The sequence below is a fragment of the Hevea brasiliensis genome, chromosome 4 (assembly GCF_030052815.1).
Source record: "Hevea brasiliensis isolate MT/VB/25A 57/8 chromosome 4, ASM3005281v1, whole genome shotgun sequence".
Lineage (NCBI taxonomy): Eukaryota > Viridiplantae > Streptophyta > Magnoliopsida > Malpighiales > Euphorbiaceae > Hevea > Hevea brasiliensis.
The window spans coordinates 10510475-10529379 of NC_079496.1; the positions used below are offsets into that span (position 1 = coordinate 10510475).

Here is an 18905-nt window from a genome sequence, read left to right on the forward strand (position 1 = left end):
AAAATGTGAATCATTTGATCTTATTGGTTATAGTGATTCAGACTTTCTTTGGTAGTAGATTGGATGTAAAAGCACTTCCGAACTTGTCAATTTCTAGGTCATGCATTAGTTTTATGGCACAAGAAAAGCAAACCTCTGTTGCACTTTCATCACAGGTTGAATATATTGCAGCTGGAAGTTGTGTTACACAGATTTTGTGGATGAAACAGCAGCTTGAAGACTTTGAAATTAAATTTGATCACATTCCCATAAGATGTGACAATACTAGTGCTATAAGCCTATCAAAAAATCCTGTTCAACAATCTAGAAGCAAGCATATTGAAATTAGACATCATTTTATTAGGGATCATGTTCAAAATGGTGATATTCAAATCGAATTTGTCCCTTCTGAAAAACAGCTTGCTGACATTTTCACAAAGCCACTTAATGAGGAAATTTTCTACAAAATAAGAAGAGAACTTGGTATGATTGATGCTTTTGATTAAGTTTTGATGCATTCTCATGTTTCCATATGAAAATGTAGTGATATATGTTGGTTTGTAGTGTCAAAGATGCATTTTGATATTTTTGGTGCAATTTGAAAAATTCTGGGTCATATCAGATATGAACAGTAATCTGCAGAATTTGATTGCAGTGGCATACTGATTTGTTTGCTAATCTCCGTGATTGCTAAATGCTTTACTACTGCTCCTACTTTTTCGTTGGCAAACTGGGAATCAGGTCTGATTGCACTAAAACTCTAAAATTATTTTCGAGCGCCTATTCTGCATGTTTAAAGCCCATTTTACTTAAATACCCCTCTACTTAGAGTATTGCATCTTTATGTATTTAAGGGCAAAATGGACTTTTTAACACATTAATTTGCGCGGGATTCAATTTTTTCCTGAACCATCAATCTTCTCACTGTTCCTCCTCTGCTACACGCTACCTATTCTCTGCAAAAACCTACAGTTGTGTCTTTTCAGTTTTAAAATTCAAAACTTCATTTCCTTCCGTCGCTCCGTTTCCCAGAACCCGAACGGCTGCATTTTTCTTTCCACTTGCAAACCCATTTCGGTCGCACCCTTCCAAGCCATCGTCTCCCTTCATCATTTTTAAATATTTCCGAAACCTATTGACAGTGAATCGATTAAATCGATTGTTTCAAGATAGAAAATCCCCAAAATTTTTCGTTTTCATTATTTCTCTAAATCTGCCGAAAGAAATCATTTGCTGTTGGATATTTTTCTTTTGCCTAAGTCGATTCGCACTCTCTGTTTCAGTATATCTCAGGTATAAAATCTAAAACTTTAATGGAATCGTGTTTTACATTCTATCTATGCCTGTTTTATTTGCTTTCGCAATATGCTGATAATTTTTTTTTTTACTCTGTTTGATTTGCTCTCGCTTGTTTGTTCTGTTTTAGCACTTAGTTGTTAATTTTTTTTTGGGTATTAACATTTCGTAAAATGTGGTACATAATAATAAATCGATTGCCATGGATTCTTAAGAACCCGAATATCTCGTGTTGTCTATTCTATCTTTATGTCATTGCGCTCTGTTGTGCTAAATGAATGTTGATATGCTTCGATTGATTATATATATAAATATATATTGGCTGCTCACATCGCTGAATTTATAATCTCAGTCCTCACTGTCCTTACGGCCTAATTTGCTTCTGAGATTGGTTATGGCGCGAGACAAAGGAAAAGGGAAAGCCAAAATCCCCACATATTCATCATCGGACTCAACTGACGCAAGTATTCCTGCGTCACCTCCTCCACAAAAAGATGCTCCTCTGGTAATTGGCAAATCAAAAGAAACACCCAAGAAAAGAACCAGTGAGCCAGTTCAAGAAAAGGGAACCAAAAAGAAAAAGACTTCAAAAGCTCCAATTGTACATATGGAGAGGGCCATTCATGAGCCAAGGTATATCCACTGGCCTGCTTTTATTGAAGTTTCTGTTCCTTTACAATCCTTATTTGAATATCAGAAATGGGATAAATTGTGCTCTGACACTGAAGGAGTGTATGTGGATTTAGTTCAAGAATTCTATAAGAATTTGAGGGTTGATGATTCTGACAAAGATGAGTCTTTTAAGGTGAAAATGAAAGGAAAATCTATGAAGTGACAGTTGCTAGATTAGCTAAAGCCCTAGGAATTCCAAACAGTGGGAATAAAATCTGTTCTCACAAAGATGTTTTTGCTGTTGGTGGATTTAACAAAAGAGATTTTGAGGGTGAAGTGTTTAAAGGGGAAGTGAAGGATAAAACTAGCATTACCCATGCTCATCAACACATCAAAATTCTTCATAGTTTTATCATTTATGTGTGAATCCTAGAACTGGCAGTCCCAACTATTTGAGTACCCTTGATCTCTGCATAATTTGGCATATTGTGAACCAAATTGAATTTAATCTTGCCTATTTTATGCTGAAGCAAATCATAAAATGGAAACCACCTTACAAGCTACCCTATGCCCATCTTCTTAATGGTCTGTTTAGAGACTTTGGGATACCTTTGGAAACCGAGAAACTTAGGACCAATATGATCCCAATCACAAGTTTGCAAAAAGATGATGATGGTAGAAAGCTTATATTTGAGCAAGGTGCTAGTTCCAAAGATAGTGCAAGCGGCACTATTAATGTTGAAGGTATTTTAGAGGAAGTAAACAACTTGAGGGAATTTGTTGAAATGGAACTTGGAGAGCTACAGAAATTTAGAAGTTTTCAAACTGTTCTTATGAATGCTCTTGATTCTAAAGTTGATGGCACTTTGATGTTGATGTACAAGATTGTGGAAGAATTGTTTAAAATCAAAGTTCATTTGGGTATTTCAACCACTGAGGCTGGAGAAACCAGTAAAGCTGCTACTAGTTCTGCTCCTCAAACAGAGAAAGAAAAAGAGAAAGAAAAAGAGAAAGAAGAAGAGAATGGAGAAGAGGAAGAACAGGAATCAGAAGAGGAAGAAGAAGAAGAAACAGAAGAGGAAGAAGAGAAAGAAACAGAAGAAGAAGAAGAGAAAGAGGAAGAAAATGAAGAAGAGGAAGAAGCTGAAGCAGAAAAAGATGACGATGATTCTGATGATGAGAATGGTAATGGAGGCAGCAAAGAAGGTAGTGGGAAAGATATGAGTGACTCAGAGTCTGAGGCAGAACTAGAGACACCTGCTCCTGCTGCTCCTGCAAAAGGAAAGGGAAAAGCAGCTCAAAAGGAACAAAGAAGCAAACAGAAAGAGGAAACTGGTAAACCCTCAGGCAAAAAGACTAAAACTGGCAAAAAGTCTGCGGTGAGTGCAGGTACTTCTGCAGAATCGAGTTAACAGTGGGCCTATTATTCCTTTGACACCGAATCGAATTGGGCTGCAATTCTTCAAACTTTGAGTGACAAACCCAAGCCCAAAAGCTGAAAATGGTCGCTCCAAAACCAATCGAAGAAGCTCTAGGTGAAAGGATAAATCGAATCTGATTGAATTTTGTCTAACGATGCGTTAGTTTGCTACTTAGTTTGCTACTTTTGGTTTTTCTGAACTTTAAATTAGTCTGCTATATCAGTTACTGTTTTGACTGTTTATTCACTGCACTTACACTGAATTTTGATTTATTCACATGTGTATGCTTTCTCCCGTATTCTTTTGATGCTGACAAAAAGGGGGAGAAAAGTAATGAATGGTAATCTTGATACTTGATATAGTTTGTGCATATTGTTGATATAACTTGTGAATGATATACAGTTTGTGATTAGTGTGTATATTGTGCATATTTAGTTAGTATTTTTAGTCACACTTGACTCCTTAAGAAAATGCTTATGAATATTTCATTGAAATTATTAAGGGGGAGTTATTTGTGATTAATTGTTGATATAAGCACATACATAGGGGGAGTTATTCTCACATACACATTCATACACATACTCACACTTATTAACATTTACATGGTGATTCAATTGAGTTTTGTCATCATCAAAAAGGGGGAGATTGTTGACCCCACAAGCTCAAAGGAGCATAGATTTTGATGATACCAAAACTCAACTAGAATCAAACTAACATTATTTTAAGTGTTGTGCTTCTCAAAGAAAAAGACCAAGGATTTTATGATGGATTCGTGCCTCTGAAGAAAGGATGACATTCTAAGGATAACACAGGACGAATCAAAGAAGATAAAAGAAGAAAATGTTACCTTCCAAGGCTGCATTGAAAAATCAGATTTGAAGGTACATCTAGTATAGAAGTTAGTTTTAATTTCTAGAATTGGTTGTGAAAAGAATTGAGGAGTAAAAGTCAATGATCCTTATTTTCAATCCCTCAAATGATTTTTTTTAAACATCATTATTATTGGCCTAAAAGTATTTGACTATGATTTGGTGTAAAGTTTTATAGTTTTGAAAGTTATGCAGAAAAGTTTTCCTGGTATGCTAAATGGTTTGCTACTTATTTTAGTATGCTAACTGGTTTGCTATTTTCTCAAGTATGCTAACAGTCTCAACTCTGCACAACATCGCAGAAAACGACAAAATAACGGCTATTTTCTTGAAATTCGTATCTGTAACGTTCAAATGAGTTCTGCAACGGTAAAAAACGTTCCAAAGCTATAAATACACATTCCTTTGGCCATTTTGCACTTAATGAAAGTCCCTCTACTGTTCAAAATCATAAAAGCTTTCATTCAAAGTGCTCAAAGTGATTTATTGCTCATCATTGGCTTATTTACTCAACTCTTCTTTATAGTTTCTGTTGTATTGAGTGAGAGTGAGTTTTAAACACATTATTATCATTTATGAGAGGTCATTCAAGCACCTATTGAAGCTTGGTTGTGAAAAGTGTTTGGGATAACACTTGGTAGAAGTGTGAAGCTACTTGTAAAAGCTTTGGTGAGAAGATTTGTAAAGGGCTTTTGTCTCTTGCCTTTAAAAGAGAAGAATAGTGAAGTGAAGACTCAAAGTGGGATCTTTGAGAGAGTGGATGTAGGCTAGTTAAAGCCGAACCACTATAAAAATTTCAGTGTTCATTTTCTCAACCCTTGCTCTTTACATTTATGCAATTTAATTTTATGATTGATATGCTTTTGCTGATATGAAAGTTGATATCATATGCTGTTGATCTTGCTGCTGTCTGAGAAAAACAGTTTACTGCTAAATCTGCTGATATCTGGTATAATCTGTTTGTTGTTTAATCTGCTGTCAGTTAGTATATCTGGTATTCTGCTCTGGTTGCTGTGTTAAAAATCTGTCCAGATTACTGATATATTTACTGAATGCTAATATAGTCTGTTATATCAGTATACTGATTGCATATAGCTTAACCTTGAGTCAACTTGTCAATAGAGTTTTATTGTTCATATTTCACATTAGTCAATTAAGTTGAACCTATCTGCAATTTTCAAAGGTTTTGAGCAAGAACCGAAAATTATTTTTAAAATCCAATTCACCCCCCTCTTGGACATATTTTGGGACATCACCTATTAAGACTTCCCTTTTATCTAAGATGACACACATATAAATAGCCGGCAATTAAGATGCCATAATTCTGCAATCTTAGTTTATTCACAGTAGATTCTATTTATAAATTGCACATTTATTGTTCTTGGGCAAATCTGTGCAGAGTCTATTTGGTTTGGTTTGATTAATAATTTTAAAGTAAATTAAAATTTTGGTTAAGTGAATGTTCACTTTTGTACAGGTCCTTTTCTTTTAATGAAAAAAAATAAAAAAATTGACCCTTATTGTAAAATCCTGGCGGCTTCGCCCTGGTGGGGCTATGATTCTTTTCTTTTCTATTTAATTTTCTTGCGTACAAATAAAGACAATTTGTGAGAGAGTGTTGTATCCATTATATATGTGGACATGACGGTTGCTTTGGCTTCTCTACGTGAGAGAAACAGAGAGATGGGAAGAGAGAAGTATATTCCATTGTTTGAAACAAAAGAAGCTAGAGGAAGGGTCTTTTACAGGCTCTTCTCTGTGACTGTGTTTCTTGGTATATGCTGCATATGGGCTTATAGAATTAGTAACATACCAAGAAAGGGAGAAGATGGGAGATGGGTTTGGATTGGGTTGCTAGGAGCTGAGTTATGGTTTGGTCTTTACTGGGTTATCACTCAAGCTGTCAGGTGGAAGCCAGTCTTCAGGTGCACCTTCAAGGACAGGCTCTCTCAGAGGTACCTCATACTCCTCCACAACAGCATGCATCAACCATTCTGATATGTTAAGAATATGATAAATTTTGCGACATTAATAGGTTGGAACTCGGGAAATCAGACCATGCAAATATATTTGATAGTCTTAGCTAAACTCAAGTCATATATGGTGGGTTTCGCTGATAATTCACATGTAAAAATGACGAAACCCACTTATTTGTACTTTGAGTTGATATACGATGCTTTTCCTTCAAATAAATATCTGTTGAAGTTGTGTTATTTATGTCCAACCAGGTACAAGAAAGAGTTGCCTGAGGTAGATATATTTGTATGCACAGCAAATTTCAAGATAGAGCCACCAATAATGGTGATCAATACCGTGTTATCGGTGATGGCTTATGATTATTCACCGGAAAAACTCAGTGTATATCTCTCAGACGACGGTGGATCAGAATTTACATTTTATGCTCTTTTAGAGGCATCCAAGTTTGCAAAACATTGGATACCATATTGTAAGAAATTCAAAGTGGAACCAAGGTCACCTGCAGTTTATTTTGCTTCCAAATCTAATCTGGATAATTCTCATCACAGTGAGCAGTGGGTAGCTATTAAGGTAATTGTTTTTTTTTTATTTTTAATTACTTACCTTATTTCATAAACTGTAACATGTTTATAAAAGCAAAAAAATAAATAAGTGGGAATGGTATTAAATATTGATATTTGATTTATTAACAGAGTTGGTATAATAGATAAAAAATTTTAAAAAATATCTGTTATGAATATTTTATCTAATAATAAGTTTTTGGGGTGCGAATAAGATTATGCTTAATTTAATGAACTAAAAGATACATATGCTTTAAAAAATATATATATATATATATATATATATATATATATATATATATATATATATATATATATATATATATATATATGTATGTATGTGTGTGTGTGATTTGAAAATTAAGTGTGAGGATCTATATGAATGCCCATTTTCTCTGCTAACCTAAAATAGATGGATTGTGATGTCAATTCCCTTTGGCAGTTGGAGCTCAGCCAATGGACAATTCTTTTTTTTTGGGTTTTTTTTTTCCTAAAATAATTTTATGATATTTTGACTACATCTTGTCATTATACGGACTTAAAAAAAGTTTTGCTTTGGAGTAATTTGACTTGTCTAATATTAATTAAAAAATATTTTTAAAATTTTAAAAATACATTTTTTGATATAAAAAAAGATAATTATGTAATATTTATATTTTTCTTATATTATATATTTATTAAGGATGAATAAATTTCAATTTTAACTGAAAAATTAAATTAAATTGATGCAATTTGATATTTTGATTTATCGATTTGATTTCCGTTTCTATTTTCATAAATTTCGATTTGATGTAAGCTGCTGAGAATTTGAGCAAGGGTCTGCGCATGCAACCACTGATGGGTCATGACTGGATATGCAATAACTTTGATTATTAAGGAATACTTATATGACAAGTGAGATTAATTAGCTGACAGGTTGAGTTCCTTTGATATCAAGAGATACAATGCTAGATATATCAAAATAATTAGATTAATTAGGTTTTTTCCCTGTGCTCTGTGAGGTATAATCATTATTAATATATTATTTAATTTAATAAAGTTATAACTATATAATTTTTTTTATATTTATATTTAATTTATTTAAAATATTTTAATAATAACTTTTTAATATAAAAGATAAATAATAAGATACAAATAAAAAAGTAAATAATTAAATTCTTATATGATGAAGATTACCTTAATGGCACTTGTGTAAATTTTTTGTCATCTTCTTCTAATATTTTAATTACTAAAATATTATTTAATAGGGTTGATAGAAAATCTTCATCAGACATTTTATTTTCTATTTACATTAGAAAGCGGTTAATTTGATTTTTGATGTGTGATATTGATTTATGTAGTTTTATAACTATGAATTTTAGCTTGTTTAATATTAATTAAATTATAACTATTAGCATAAACCCTTTTTATTATAAAGAATTAAATACTTGATTTTATAATTATAGTGAAAAATAAAAAGGTATAATTTATATAATTTATTACAATAACCCTTAGTTTTTTAGTATTAATTAAATTACAACTATTGTCATAATTTCTTTTTGTTAAATTACTTATAGGTCTATTAGTATTTATAAGTTACTACATGTCATTAATTGATATTGTGAAATTGTTAGGAGAATAAAGATAAAATGGACAAATAAAAAAAAATATATAATAGCGTATCACTTGTTAAGTTTTGATGAAGTTCATTTTGAGACCATATTTATTATATTTATATAAATTATAGTTAGAACTAACATAAGTTAAAAGCTATCAACAATGTAAAGTAAATAATTAATAATACAATCAATTCAATATTAGTGGGATTTGAATCCAAAATTCTTGATTCTAGAGCCTTAACCTTAACTAGTTTTTATCACTAAATTAAACCTCCATTCACATTTGTAATTCTAATATTAAAATCCACATTTGGATACTTTTTAATATGCTAATAAAAATTTTTTGTCTAACTTTCAAGAATGGTTGTGATAAATTGAAGTGTGAATTTGTTATTTCATTGCAGAAATTATATGAAGAAATGGAAGACCGAATTGAAACAGCAATCACGCTAGGTCGAATCCCCGAAGAAGAACGCTTCAAACATAAAGGATTTTCACAATGGGATTCATACTCTTCACGACTTGACCATGACACAATTCTTCAAGTAACGCATTTTTCATTTTTTACTTGCACAAGTTTCCCAGTAAGTATTATTGTAGTCTGGGTGTTCGATGTTTGAATTTCCACATTGTTTTACCAGATTTTGATAGATGGGAAAGATCCGAATGCCAAAGATATTGATGGGTGTGCTTTGCCTACCCTAGTATACCTTGCTAGAGAGAAGAGACCCCAGCATCCACATCATTTCAAAGCTGGGGCTATGAATGCCTTGGTAATTAAGTTTTGTCCACCCATGTCTATGTGTATATATTCATTGTTAGGTTCTGGTCATGCATGACACAAAAGTTCGTCATGGCAAGGTTGGTTCCGAGAGCATTTATTTGCTTTTTTTTTTTGTCTAATATGCAGATTAGAGTGTCATCAATGATCAGCAATGGATCGATTATTCTCAATCTAGACTGTGATATGTACTCAAACAATTCATTATCCATCCAGGATGCACTCTGCTTCTTCATGGATGAAGAGAAAAGCCATGACATTGCTTTTGTGCAATATCCACAACACTTTGAAAACCTTACCAAGAATGATATGTACAGCAACTCATTACGAGCATCTTTCAATGTAAGCACAGACGCACATGGATGTTCCTTTTTTACTTCTTTATAATTGCCCACAATTGGGACTTGAATTTAAGATCTCATAGACTCTAGTACCACCGATCTATAGCTCATTGGTACATGTATGTTCTAATTGATTTGTCATGTTGATAATTCATTTTGTTTCTTCGTTAAATGTTGGCAATAAAGGTGGAGTTCCATGGCATTGATAGTTTTGGAGGCCCTCTGTACATTGGAACTGGCTGCTTTCATAGAAGAGATGCTCTTTGTGGAAGGAAATTCACTAAAGATTGCAAGTTGGAATGGAAGAAAGATGATGATCACAAGAGACTAAAAAGTATACTAGAATTAGAAGAAGAAACAAAGTCTCTTGCAAGTTGTACTTATGAGCAAAACACACAATGGGGAAAAGAGGTCCATCAGCTCTCTCCATTAATAATTTCTTATGAACATTTGAAATTCTATTGTAACTAAAAGAATGTTGGATTGCAGATGGGGCTGAGATACGGGTGTGCAGTCGAAGACGTGATTACTGGGTTGTCAATCCAATGCAGAGGATGGAAATCAGTGTATTTCAATCCAGAAAGGAAGGCATTTGCAGGTCTTGCACCAACTACCTTGCATCAGACACTGGTGCAGCAAAAAAGATGGGCTGAAGGTGATTTCCAGATTTTGTTTTGTAAGTATAGTCCTTTATGGCATGCCCATGGAAAGATTAGCCTCGGCTTGCGATTGGGGTATTGCTTATTTTGTTTCTGGGCTCCAACCAGCTTGCTAGTACTATATTATAGTATCATCCCTTCACTTTATCTCCTTAACGGCATATCCTTGTTCCCACAGGTAATTGTATGTTCTCTTTATTTGATTTTCTCTCTTCTATCAATTTTATTACAAACCTTTGGTTTGTGAATTCAGCTAATTAATCAAATGTTATTTTGTTGTTTTCAGGTCTCAAGCCCATGGTTCCTACCTTTTGCTTATGTAATCTCTACTCAATACATTTATAACCTAGTTGAATTCTTGTGGTGTGGGGGCACAATCCTTGGCTGGTGGTCTGAACAACGAATGTGGTTATATAAAAGAACAAGCTCCTACTTCTTTGGCTTCGTTGATACCATCTTAAAGATGCTAGGATTCACTGATTCAACATTTGTAATCACCGCAAAATTTACCGACGAAGATATATCAAAAAGGTACGAGAAAGAGATAATAGAATTTGGAGATTCCTCTCCAATGTTCACCATCTTAGCAACACTTGCAATGCTCAACCTGTTCTGCTTCGTTGGAGTTGTGAATAAAGAGATCATGAGTGGGAATATTTTTAGGGTTTACAGGACAATGCCTTTGCAAACTCTTCTTTGTAGTGCTTTGGTTCTCATCAACATGCCTCTGTATCAAGGCCTTTTCCTAAGGAATGATGGGGGCAAGTTGCCAGGTTCTCTAGCTTTCAAATCATTTGTTGTAGCTCTTCTTGCTTGCAGTAGCTTCACTCTCCTGTATTGATTCTAGCTTTTGGCTATTTACGTATTCTGTAATTTACTTATACATGTATCCAGGCCTTTTCCTAAGGCTGTACATTACTGATACATGTCTTCTATTTTATACTTCTTAAGATAGTAATAAATTTGAGCTTCTACAAATATCATGATTCATTACAAAGTTAATGCACAATCATGTGAATCTATGCATTTATTAAATTCGAATTACGATGAATTGATTTTAAATAAAAAAATTTATATAAATTTATTTTCAAAATTATAAGATCTTAAACAATTTTTAATCCATTAATTTAGTAGGTTAAGTAATTTTTTTTTTTAATTTTTAGATACTTTTAAAATTTTACGTTTCTCTTAATAATAATAAATTAGGAAGCTTTAGTTTAAAAAAAATTATAAAAAAACAAATTATGTAGATTTAAGAATTATGAAAGACCTTCCTTTTAAAAAAAAAATTAATTTAAAAAACTTTTTGAGAGAGAGCATAATGAAATTTTTGTTTAAGGGCAGATTTTTTTTTTTTTTTTTAACATTTTGAAAATTATAATTAGTAAAAAAAATCTTATAATTCTGTGGAGTCCTGTTAACGTGCCACGTCGTATGAATTGAATGTATTGAAGAGCAGAGAATCGGAGCCCATTACGACAAAACACAACGCATCGCCCCCAAAGTCTTCAAACTCGAAATTCGCGAAGTCTTATTTTCAAATCAAGTACGAGTTCTCTGGTAAGTTATTGAGGCTTCCATTGGGGCCTTAAGGAACCCTTCAATTTCAACATCAAAGGTAATTTCTCCCTTTTTTTTTTTGTTGTGTAATTGTTTTTTTCTTCATATTTCTTTGTTCCCCCGATCAAAGTTTCCTTTTAAGATCGAGACTTTTTTCCCGATTCGATTCTTTCAATGTATGGCTTGATGGGGAATGGAGGAAAATTTTGAATCTTTTTTACTGTTTCAGGTTTTAGGGTTAATAATAGAAAACCCCTTTTAATTTTATGGGAAATTGACGCTTTAGATATTTGATCTTTCTTTTCCATTGCATTTCTTGACCAAACTTAATGAGCAGAGCGTCTAATCAATTTTAGAACTGAATAGAATTGTGGGTTTTTGGCAAATTGTTTTCATTTTGTCTCTTATCTCTTTCACAGCTTGAACTCATATTTTTTAAAATAATTTATGTGGTTTAGGTTGATTCGGATAATACAAGTACGTGTGTACATATTGAATTAGAGTGTGCAGGTTAAGAAAGTTTGTCTGTGTGAAATGTGAGTTTTATTATTTGATTTCACGTATCATGATGTTTTGGCTGTCTGAGAGACCCTTACAACGTAGAGTTTGGGTAATTTGATTGATTGTTTCATCTTGTGACTTTGGAAATGATGTTGCCGTAGCATTGTACAGATGGGAATTCGGCTAAAGGAACTTTACACTGTGGTAATATTGGCACTTTTATCGAGCCTGCAGGCTGTGTTTGGGATTAGATTTGTGATTGATAGGGAAGAATGCTTCTCTCATGATATTAAATATGAAGGCGATACCGTTCATGTTTCCTTTGTCGTCATCAAGGCTGATTCAACTTGGCATTATACCAATGATGGTGTTGATCTTGTGGTAAGTTTCATCTTTCTTTGTTAGGGGGTCTTATGTTTACTTTGATTTTTGTTGGCAGCATATTAGGAATCATGATAAGCACAAGTGGAGTATGTAAAGTTCATTTTCAAATGTAGGATATAGTTAAAATGTGGAGACTTAGAGCTATATTCAAGAGTCTAAATTCAGCCCAAAATAGCACCAGGCTGAGGCACTAATCCTGGCGAGGGCACCCTGAATAGTGGCTGTTTTGCCAATGTGGATTGCTATTGTGGCTGCTGCATGTAGTGCAATTGGTTGGGTCATGAATCTACATTTTGTGTGAAACTGTGAATGTGATGAGTTGACTTGAGCTCATCCTGACTACGCTTGAGCTTGAGCTCAACATGAAGCCTATTATCTTCTTCCCCCTCCCCTTTTGAAAGGGAATTGTTAAGTCATTTTCTTTTTGATAATTGGTCTTTTGGATCACACTCTTAATTGGAGAAGCAACAAAATAGTGACACTTTATTCAATTATCAAATAATTTATATGACAAGTAAACTAATTAAAAAATATAGTATTAGTGGTAAAAATAATATTAGTAAAAAGGTATAAAGTGAACATCGAACACTAGATATGCATTATAGGGTATCCTTGGTCTAACGTTTCAGTTTAAAGTTTTAAAATTTTTCTATATAATAAGTATAAATTAATATTGGATATTTTAGATATACCAAGTGATTTACATTCAGGTGTAGCTGAGTTTTTAAATGGTTGAGCTTACATTAGCAAAGTCAACACAAATTTTAAATGGATCTCATTTTCTTGATCAAAATTCAACTTAGCTTGAGCTCATATGAAGTTTAGACAGAATTTTCAGGTAAAACAAAGCATTTTTGTGCTTATTCATACTAATTTACAATCCTAGTGCTAGCCATTTCTGCCCCTAGTAATTCTGTGTCACAAGCTTCCATTTCAACTCTCTTTCCACTTCAGCCCCTTTTCTTCCTTTATTGTTGCTATTCACAGTTTTAGAGGCAAAGCATAAGATTTGAGAAACAGCTCATTACCGTTCTGTGTAGTCTGAAAGGCAAAATAGATCATCAATTATATGTAATCTGAAATGGAAAATTAAGTTGAGAATTATATTTTTTTACATGGTTACATTTAACATTTACTACGTTTGAAGTTATTATGTTGGAATAGAAGTAACAATGGTTATCAAGTAGATTTTGAGATTTTTACCCTCTTTTGTTACTATGTTTCACTTTTTAATCCTTTGTTAAAATTTTTATTTTCTTGAGGTACTTCTACTCACACCTCATCTTCTAATCTTCGAGAGACTGAATGTGTACCTGTTTGAAAGAGAAATTTTCTATGTGGAATTCCAACCTTGTTCCTTAGAATAGATCATTTTAGTGATTGATATATATTGAATGTGCAAATGATCCAGAAAATTTAAAACTTTGTTCTTCTCATTTTTAGCCAAGTTTATTAATTATATCATCAAGTATACAATGGCCATAATTGATACAATATTTGCGTTGTAGAGGAGATAATTAATATACTTGGTTCCATTAGCCCTTACTGTGTCGTCTATCATTCCAACTAGACATGCATCTTTAACTTTCAACTGTGTTGAAATTGCCAGGTAAAGGGACCTAACGGTGATCAAATTCATGATTTTCGTGACAAGATAAGTGATAAGTTTGAATTTATGGCTCGTCAAAGAGGAGTCCACAGTTTTTGCTTCACTAACAAGTCTCCTTACCACGAAACCATCGATTTTGATGTACATGTTGGCCATTTTTCATACTATGATGAGCATGCGAAAGATGGTCAGCCTTAATTTTTTATTCTTCATTTTTTTTTTCTTTTTTTTCCTTGAGTCCTTGAGAATAGAGGCAGGCTTACTGTGGTTGCCTTGTTTTTTGCAGAGCATTTTAAACCCTTGCTAGATCAGATATGGAAGCTAGAGGAGGCTCTTTACAACATACAATTTGAGCAGCATTGGCTGGAGGCTCAAACTGAACGTCAAGCAATAGGTCTGCTCCAGATCTTTCAAAGCAGTATTTTAATGAGACAAATATCTATTTGCTTTTTCCTTTTTGATGGATTACACGGTACTATTAACAATTCTTTTCTTTAATTGCAAGTAGGAAAACTTGACCTTGAACCTAATGAGACCCAGTAGATTCTCTTAGAAATTTTAACTGTTGAGAACTAAGAACTTTATGGCCTTAAAATTTATCTTATTAGGTGAATGTTAATAGTCATATGCACATGAGCTGGGTGGCTTTTCATTGGACATGTTAGTTTTGCATAACTAGGTTAATTTTAGCTAAATGGGATGGTTAAATTCTTAGGCTATTTTAATTTGTTTAACTAGAAATGCATTTGATTAACTTGTTTGGGATTTTAAACTGAAAAGCCAATTCTGACCAATATTTTCCCTGGTCCTATGGCCATCATATATGCATGATTTGCTAAAATGGCAACTTGCAACTGTCAATTGCTTGAATTTTCACAACATTCTCACCCTTCAATTTAGTTGAAAAGAAATGCCACTAACGAATGAGAGAAAGCCCTGGATTGTCAGCATTACATAAGATTCTCTAAGATTATCTTGGCCTAGCATTACATGAAGATTAACCGACTATTCTCTTTGGTGGTTGCTGCAGTAAATGAAGCAATGGGCCGCAGGGCTATTCACAAAGCTTTATATGAATCTGCAGCACTAATTGGTGCTAGCGTTCTGCAAGTTTACCTTCTTCGCCGGCTGTTCGAACGGAAGCTTGGAATGTCCAGAGTTTAAGCACTACTGCAGAATAGTCTTTTTTTTTTTTTTTTTTGAAAGCTACTGCAGAATAGTTTGTACTATTATGATCAGACTTTTATTTATTTCCTAATTGCTTAGGGGAAAAAGGACACATGGAATTAGAAACCATCCATTTTCAAACATTGCTGTTTACATTATTGAATTACAGAAGACTGGTTTTTCAAAATGGCTTGAGTTGATTTGCTGTCTAACCTGAGCCACTAGCGACGACCTCCAGCCACAAATCCTCTTTCAATTGGCCTGGTCATCCTTGCATTTGCGCGATAGGTCAGTTGCCCCCCGTTTGATGTGGATTATTCAAAGAAAGATGGCTTGTCTTTAAGTCTTTAATAACCTATAGGAGCTTATGTTCGAATTGTCCCAAAAGATGCCTGCAAAACGGTGGCTCAGATGAGGCATCAATTGACCATAGCACGGACAGATGGCTGAGTTGGATCGTGTGTTAGTTCATTAATTTCTTTTAAAAATTTGGTTATAAGTTCTGCAAATTTGATTATATCAATCTAAAACTTTCACTTGTAAACGTAATAACCTTCTCCTCCTCCACATTGAATACTCATTGTATTATCTAATGGTTCCCTTTACTGTTCTTATGCATATTGAAGAAATTTCCCTGGAAAAGAAATTTTAAAATATGTATATTTCACAAAGAAAGCCCGTTTGCCAATACAACAGAAGAACCAAAAAGTCACAAAAGCTCCACAGCTCGCAAATAAGAGAGTAAAGATTCGAAAAACAGTGATGTGTATTTGCTCTTTTCCCCACAACTCAGTCTTACAACACGCAACAAATTCCAGCACGATACATCACCGCTCTACAGCTTCTATCTTCTTTAATAAATACATAGTGGGGCCACTTACAGATGAAATTACTCATTCCATTGAAGCTTTTACGTGGGAAAACATGGTCAAGATTCTGCAGTCGGGCTCTGAATGCAGCAAAACCATTTTTTCTGAAAACCAATGAATTATCTGTGTCAGAACTGGAAAAATAATATCAATGAATTTCTGGGTGGAAAAGATGATAGCCCACCGATCAATCTTAAGAGATTTTTATATTCTGGTGATTAAGAATATCCATTTCCAGCCATCAGAATCACTTTCACTACAAGGATATGCATTACGAATAGCAAAGATGACACCTTACTTGAATTCGAAAAGTTAGAATCCATACAACTAAAAAATTGATGCATGAATTGCAGGCTAAACCCAATTATTTCAGAATTAACGCACTCATCCTTGAGTGGAGGTGCATATGCACCTGAGTTTCAAGTTTTTTGAGTTGTCAAACATTAAAGACCATTTATGTGATGACTCATAAATATCAAAGAATTTATAACCTGAGGCTTGCCAGGATTCACTCCAGGCTTAATATGAGAGTCAATCTTTTCAGGTGACTCAGGTTTGCCACCGGTCTTCTTCTCATCCCTAGCCTTGTTAAAAATCACAGTAAATCCCTCAGCTGAAGCAGGATCATTGACATCCCATTCACCAAATTTTGGCAAAGGCCGACCTGTATCCTGTTTGGGAAAAAGACAAGTAGGGAGTTCACATCAAGATTCTTGAAGCTGTATCAGTCCCACTACAGCAACATAAATATACAACATAGAATGTCCTGTCTAGTTCTAGTTCAGCTATACCATGGACACAATTTAAACATATGAACCACTAAACTGTCTGTGATCCAACAAAATGCCTCAGGAAAAGAAGAAATTATTAACCCAGCCAACAGAAAACATCACACAACAATTCTAGTGTTCCAAGTCAGTGAATAATCTCACATCAATTAATCTAATAACCATCATGTATGAAGGAGCAAGAACTTTAGCATAAGTGCATTAATAATATCTCACTGCAAGCACAAGCAATCCCTCAACATAACTTAGGAACCCATCAGACCTGTCTCATAGATTTAAATGGCACAGTTATGCATCCCAGGCATGTACCCATCATTTCCAAGGGGATCATCAAGTTCATTTTATGATTGATAGCAAGGACAAATTCAGAGATCAATGGATGGAATGTCGCTTGATACATAAAATAAGCATACTGATTTTCCATTAGAACATTAAAAATTTACCATTTATAATTTCTCAAATATGCTAGTTCAGTTAATTCATAGACTTCAATTTCTCAATTATGTTTTCATAAATAAACTGAATTCCACTTTCTTACTACTTAATTACACACTTCATTCCATTATTTACGCTACTCTTTTCCATGGAACTTTTAGTTTTAGCATGAACTTTCTTGATTCCTACTAACACCAATGCTTTAAAAACAGCAAAAACATGTCCAATATCATAAATAGGCTTCTCCAGATTTTACGTCTTCCATTAAGCAAACCTTTAGCTTTCTCAACAAAGTAGATATATTTGAGAAAACTATAAGATTGCTTTTCCATAAATAACACAATCCACTAATCACAACCCAAGAAACCAGGCTTCAGGAACCTTTTGGCGTGGAAGCAGACAGAAAATTAGAAGTAAATAAATTGATCAAATTATGTCCACTCCAGAGTCTATTTAGCAACCCAAAGATCAAATCAATATAATTAGAAGCGAATACAATAAACCCATATGTGAAATCATTAACAGAAACTAAAGCATCAAAATCTAACCCAAATCAATCACAAACTGAAACCCCCCAAAGATCAAAACATGTACTAAAAGAATGAAAACTTCACAAAGAAAGAAATCTTATGCCCCAAATAAACTGGCACACGCACACATATATACACATATACAAACATACACATAAAGATGGCTAACATACCGACATGAAATCTAGATAGCGAATTTCAGGAAAAGGGAAATGAGCAATCAGAGAGAGAGAAAGACAGAAAGAGAGAGAGAGAAAGAGGGTAGAGAATTATTTGTAGAATTTAGAGAGAGTGAGCATTGGGCCAGAAATGGGCCTAATTGCATCCCCAAACTATTTAAACCGTAGTGTTAATTTTTTGACGGAACGGAAAGGTCAAACGTCGCCGTTAGTTCGTCGTCAGCAATGACGTGACCACGAGATTGGACAGTTAACGGAGCACAAGTGAACTGTCAAACGGCGTAATTGGACGAAAGATGTTAGGCTTCACATAAGCATTGCAACAATTGATTTGCTGTCACTGTTTTTGAAAATTTAGGGTTTATCATTTTTTAATTTAAAAAAAGAAAAATAATTCAACAATATAGAAAAAAATATTAGCCAAAAAATGCAGGAGTCTTGTATATATATACTTGAATATTTTGATTAAATATGAAATTATTTATATATTTATTTCATACATATTTTCCTCTAAAATTTTTTATGAATCTAAGAAAATGTTCATGTTTATTTCTTGATTTAATATCACTCCCTTAACTTCAATTTATATTATAAAAATATTTAAATTTTAATTTGATATCATCTAAAGTCTCTCTAATTAAATTTTATTGGGTAGTTCAATTAAAAAAAATAAAAAATTAATTTAAAATTTAATCTATTTAAAAATAAAGAAAATTTAGATGAAATAAAAGAATTATTAGTACTAATTTAGTTACAATAAGAATGACTGTTTTTTCTATGTGTAAAAAAG

At 33.3% G+C, this 18905-nt stretch overlaps 3 protein-coding genes across 5 annotated transcripts; 2 read left to right on the forward strand and 1 right to left on the reverse strand.

Moving 5' to 3' along the window:
• Positions 1–1669: 1669 nt before the first annotated feature.
• On the forward strand, positions 1670–3569 carry LOC131179378 (major latex allergen Hev b 5-like). The gene is made up of 3 exons (XM_058146203.1): positions 1670–1908; positions 3086–3222; positions 3532–3569. The coding sequence occupies exons 1-3, from the start codon at positions 1670–1672 to the stop codon at positions 3567–3569; spliced, it is 414 nt and encodes a 137-aa protein (XP_058002186.1).
• Positions 3570–5803: 2234 nt separating this feature from the next.
• LOC110636396 (transmembrane emp24 domain-containing protein p24beta2) lies at positions 5804–15501 on the forward strand. 3 transcript variants are annotated; one of them, XM_021786088.2, is made up of 12 exons: positions 5804–6132; positions 6406–6724; positions 8717–8857; positions 8954–9085; positions 9223–9435; positions 9621–9845; positions 9924–10271; positions 10380–10889; positions 12326–12535; positions 14148–14334; positions 14434–14541; positions 15178–15501. In XM_021786088.2, exons 1-12 carry the CDS (start codon positions 5819–5821, stop codon positions 15309–15311), a joined length of 2841 nt encoding a protein of 946 aa, XP_021641780.2. In that variant the 5' UTR covers positions 5804–5818; the 3' UTR covers positions 15312–15501. The 3 variants fall into 3 exon arrangements, with proteins under 3 accessions (XP_021641780.2, XP_021641777.1, XP_021641778.1); XM_021786085.2 differs by lacking the exons at positions 5804–6132; positions 6406–6724; positions 8717–8857; ... (3 more) ...; positions 9924–10271; positions 10380–10889 and adding an exon at positions 11555–11711; XM_021786086.2 differs by lacking the exons at positions 5804–6132; positions 6406–6724; positions 8717–8857; ... (3 more) ...; positions 9924–10271; positions 10380–10889 and adding an exon at positions 11566–11711 and having other exon boundaries at positions 12316–12535.
• Positions 15502–15949: 448 nt separating this feature from the next.
• Positions 15950–18241, reverse strand: LOC110636397 (protein NOI4). The gene is made up of 3 exons (XM_021786089.2): positions 18110–18241; positions 16675–16854; positions 15950–16287 (listed from the first exon to the last, which is right to left on the reverse strand). The coding sequence occupies exons 1-3, from the start codon at positions 18113–18115 to the stop codon at positions 16243–16245; spliced, it is 231 nt and encodes a 76-aa protein (XP_021641781.2). The 5' UTR covers positions 18116–18241; the 3' UTR covers positions 15950–16242.
• Positions 18242–18905: the final 664 nt, after the last annotated feature.

Coding starts and splice junctions, on each gene's coding strand:
- LOC131179378 (XM_058146203.1), top strand. CDS start 1,670: ATGGCGCGAGACAAAGGAAAAGGGAAAGCCAAAATCCCCACATATTCA. Junction 1,909..3,085: donor AGGGCCATTCATGAGCCAAG/GTATATCCACTG, acceptor TAATGGAGGCAG/CAAAGAAGGTAGTGGGAAAG. Junction 3,223..3,531: donor CAAACAGAAAGAGGAAACTG/GTAAACCCTCAG, acceptor CTGCTATATCAG/TTACTGTTTTGACTGTTTAT.
- LOC110636396 (XM_021786088.2), top strand. CDS start 5,819: ATGACGGTTGCTTTGGCTTCTCTACGTGAGAGAAACAGAGAGATGGGA. Junction 10,272..10,379: donor GCATATCCTTGTTCCCACAG/GTAATTGTATGT, acceptor TGTTGTTTTCAG/GTCTCAAGCCCATGGTTCCT. Junction 14,335..14,433: donor TGATGAGCATGCGAAAGATG/GTCAGCCTTAAT, acceptor TGTTTTTTGCAG/AGCATTTTAAACCCTTGCTA.
- LOC110636397 (XM_021786089.2), bottom strand. Junction 16,288..16,674: donor TGAATCCTGGCAAGCCTCAG/GTTATAAATTCT, acceptor ATTGGTTTTCAG/AAAAAATGGTTTTGCTGCAT.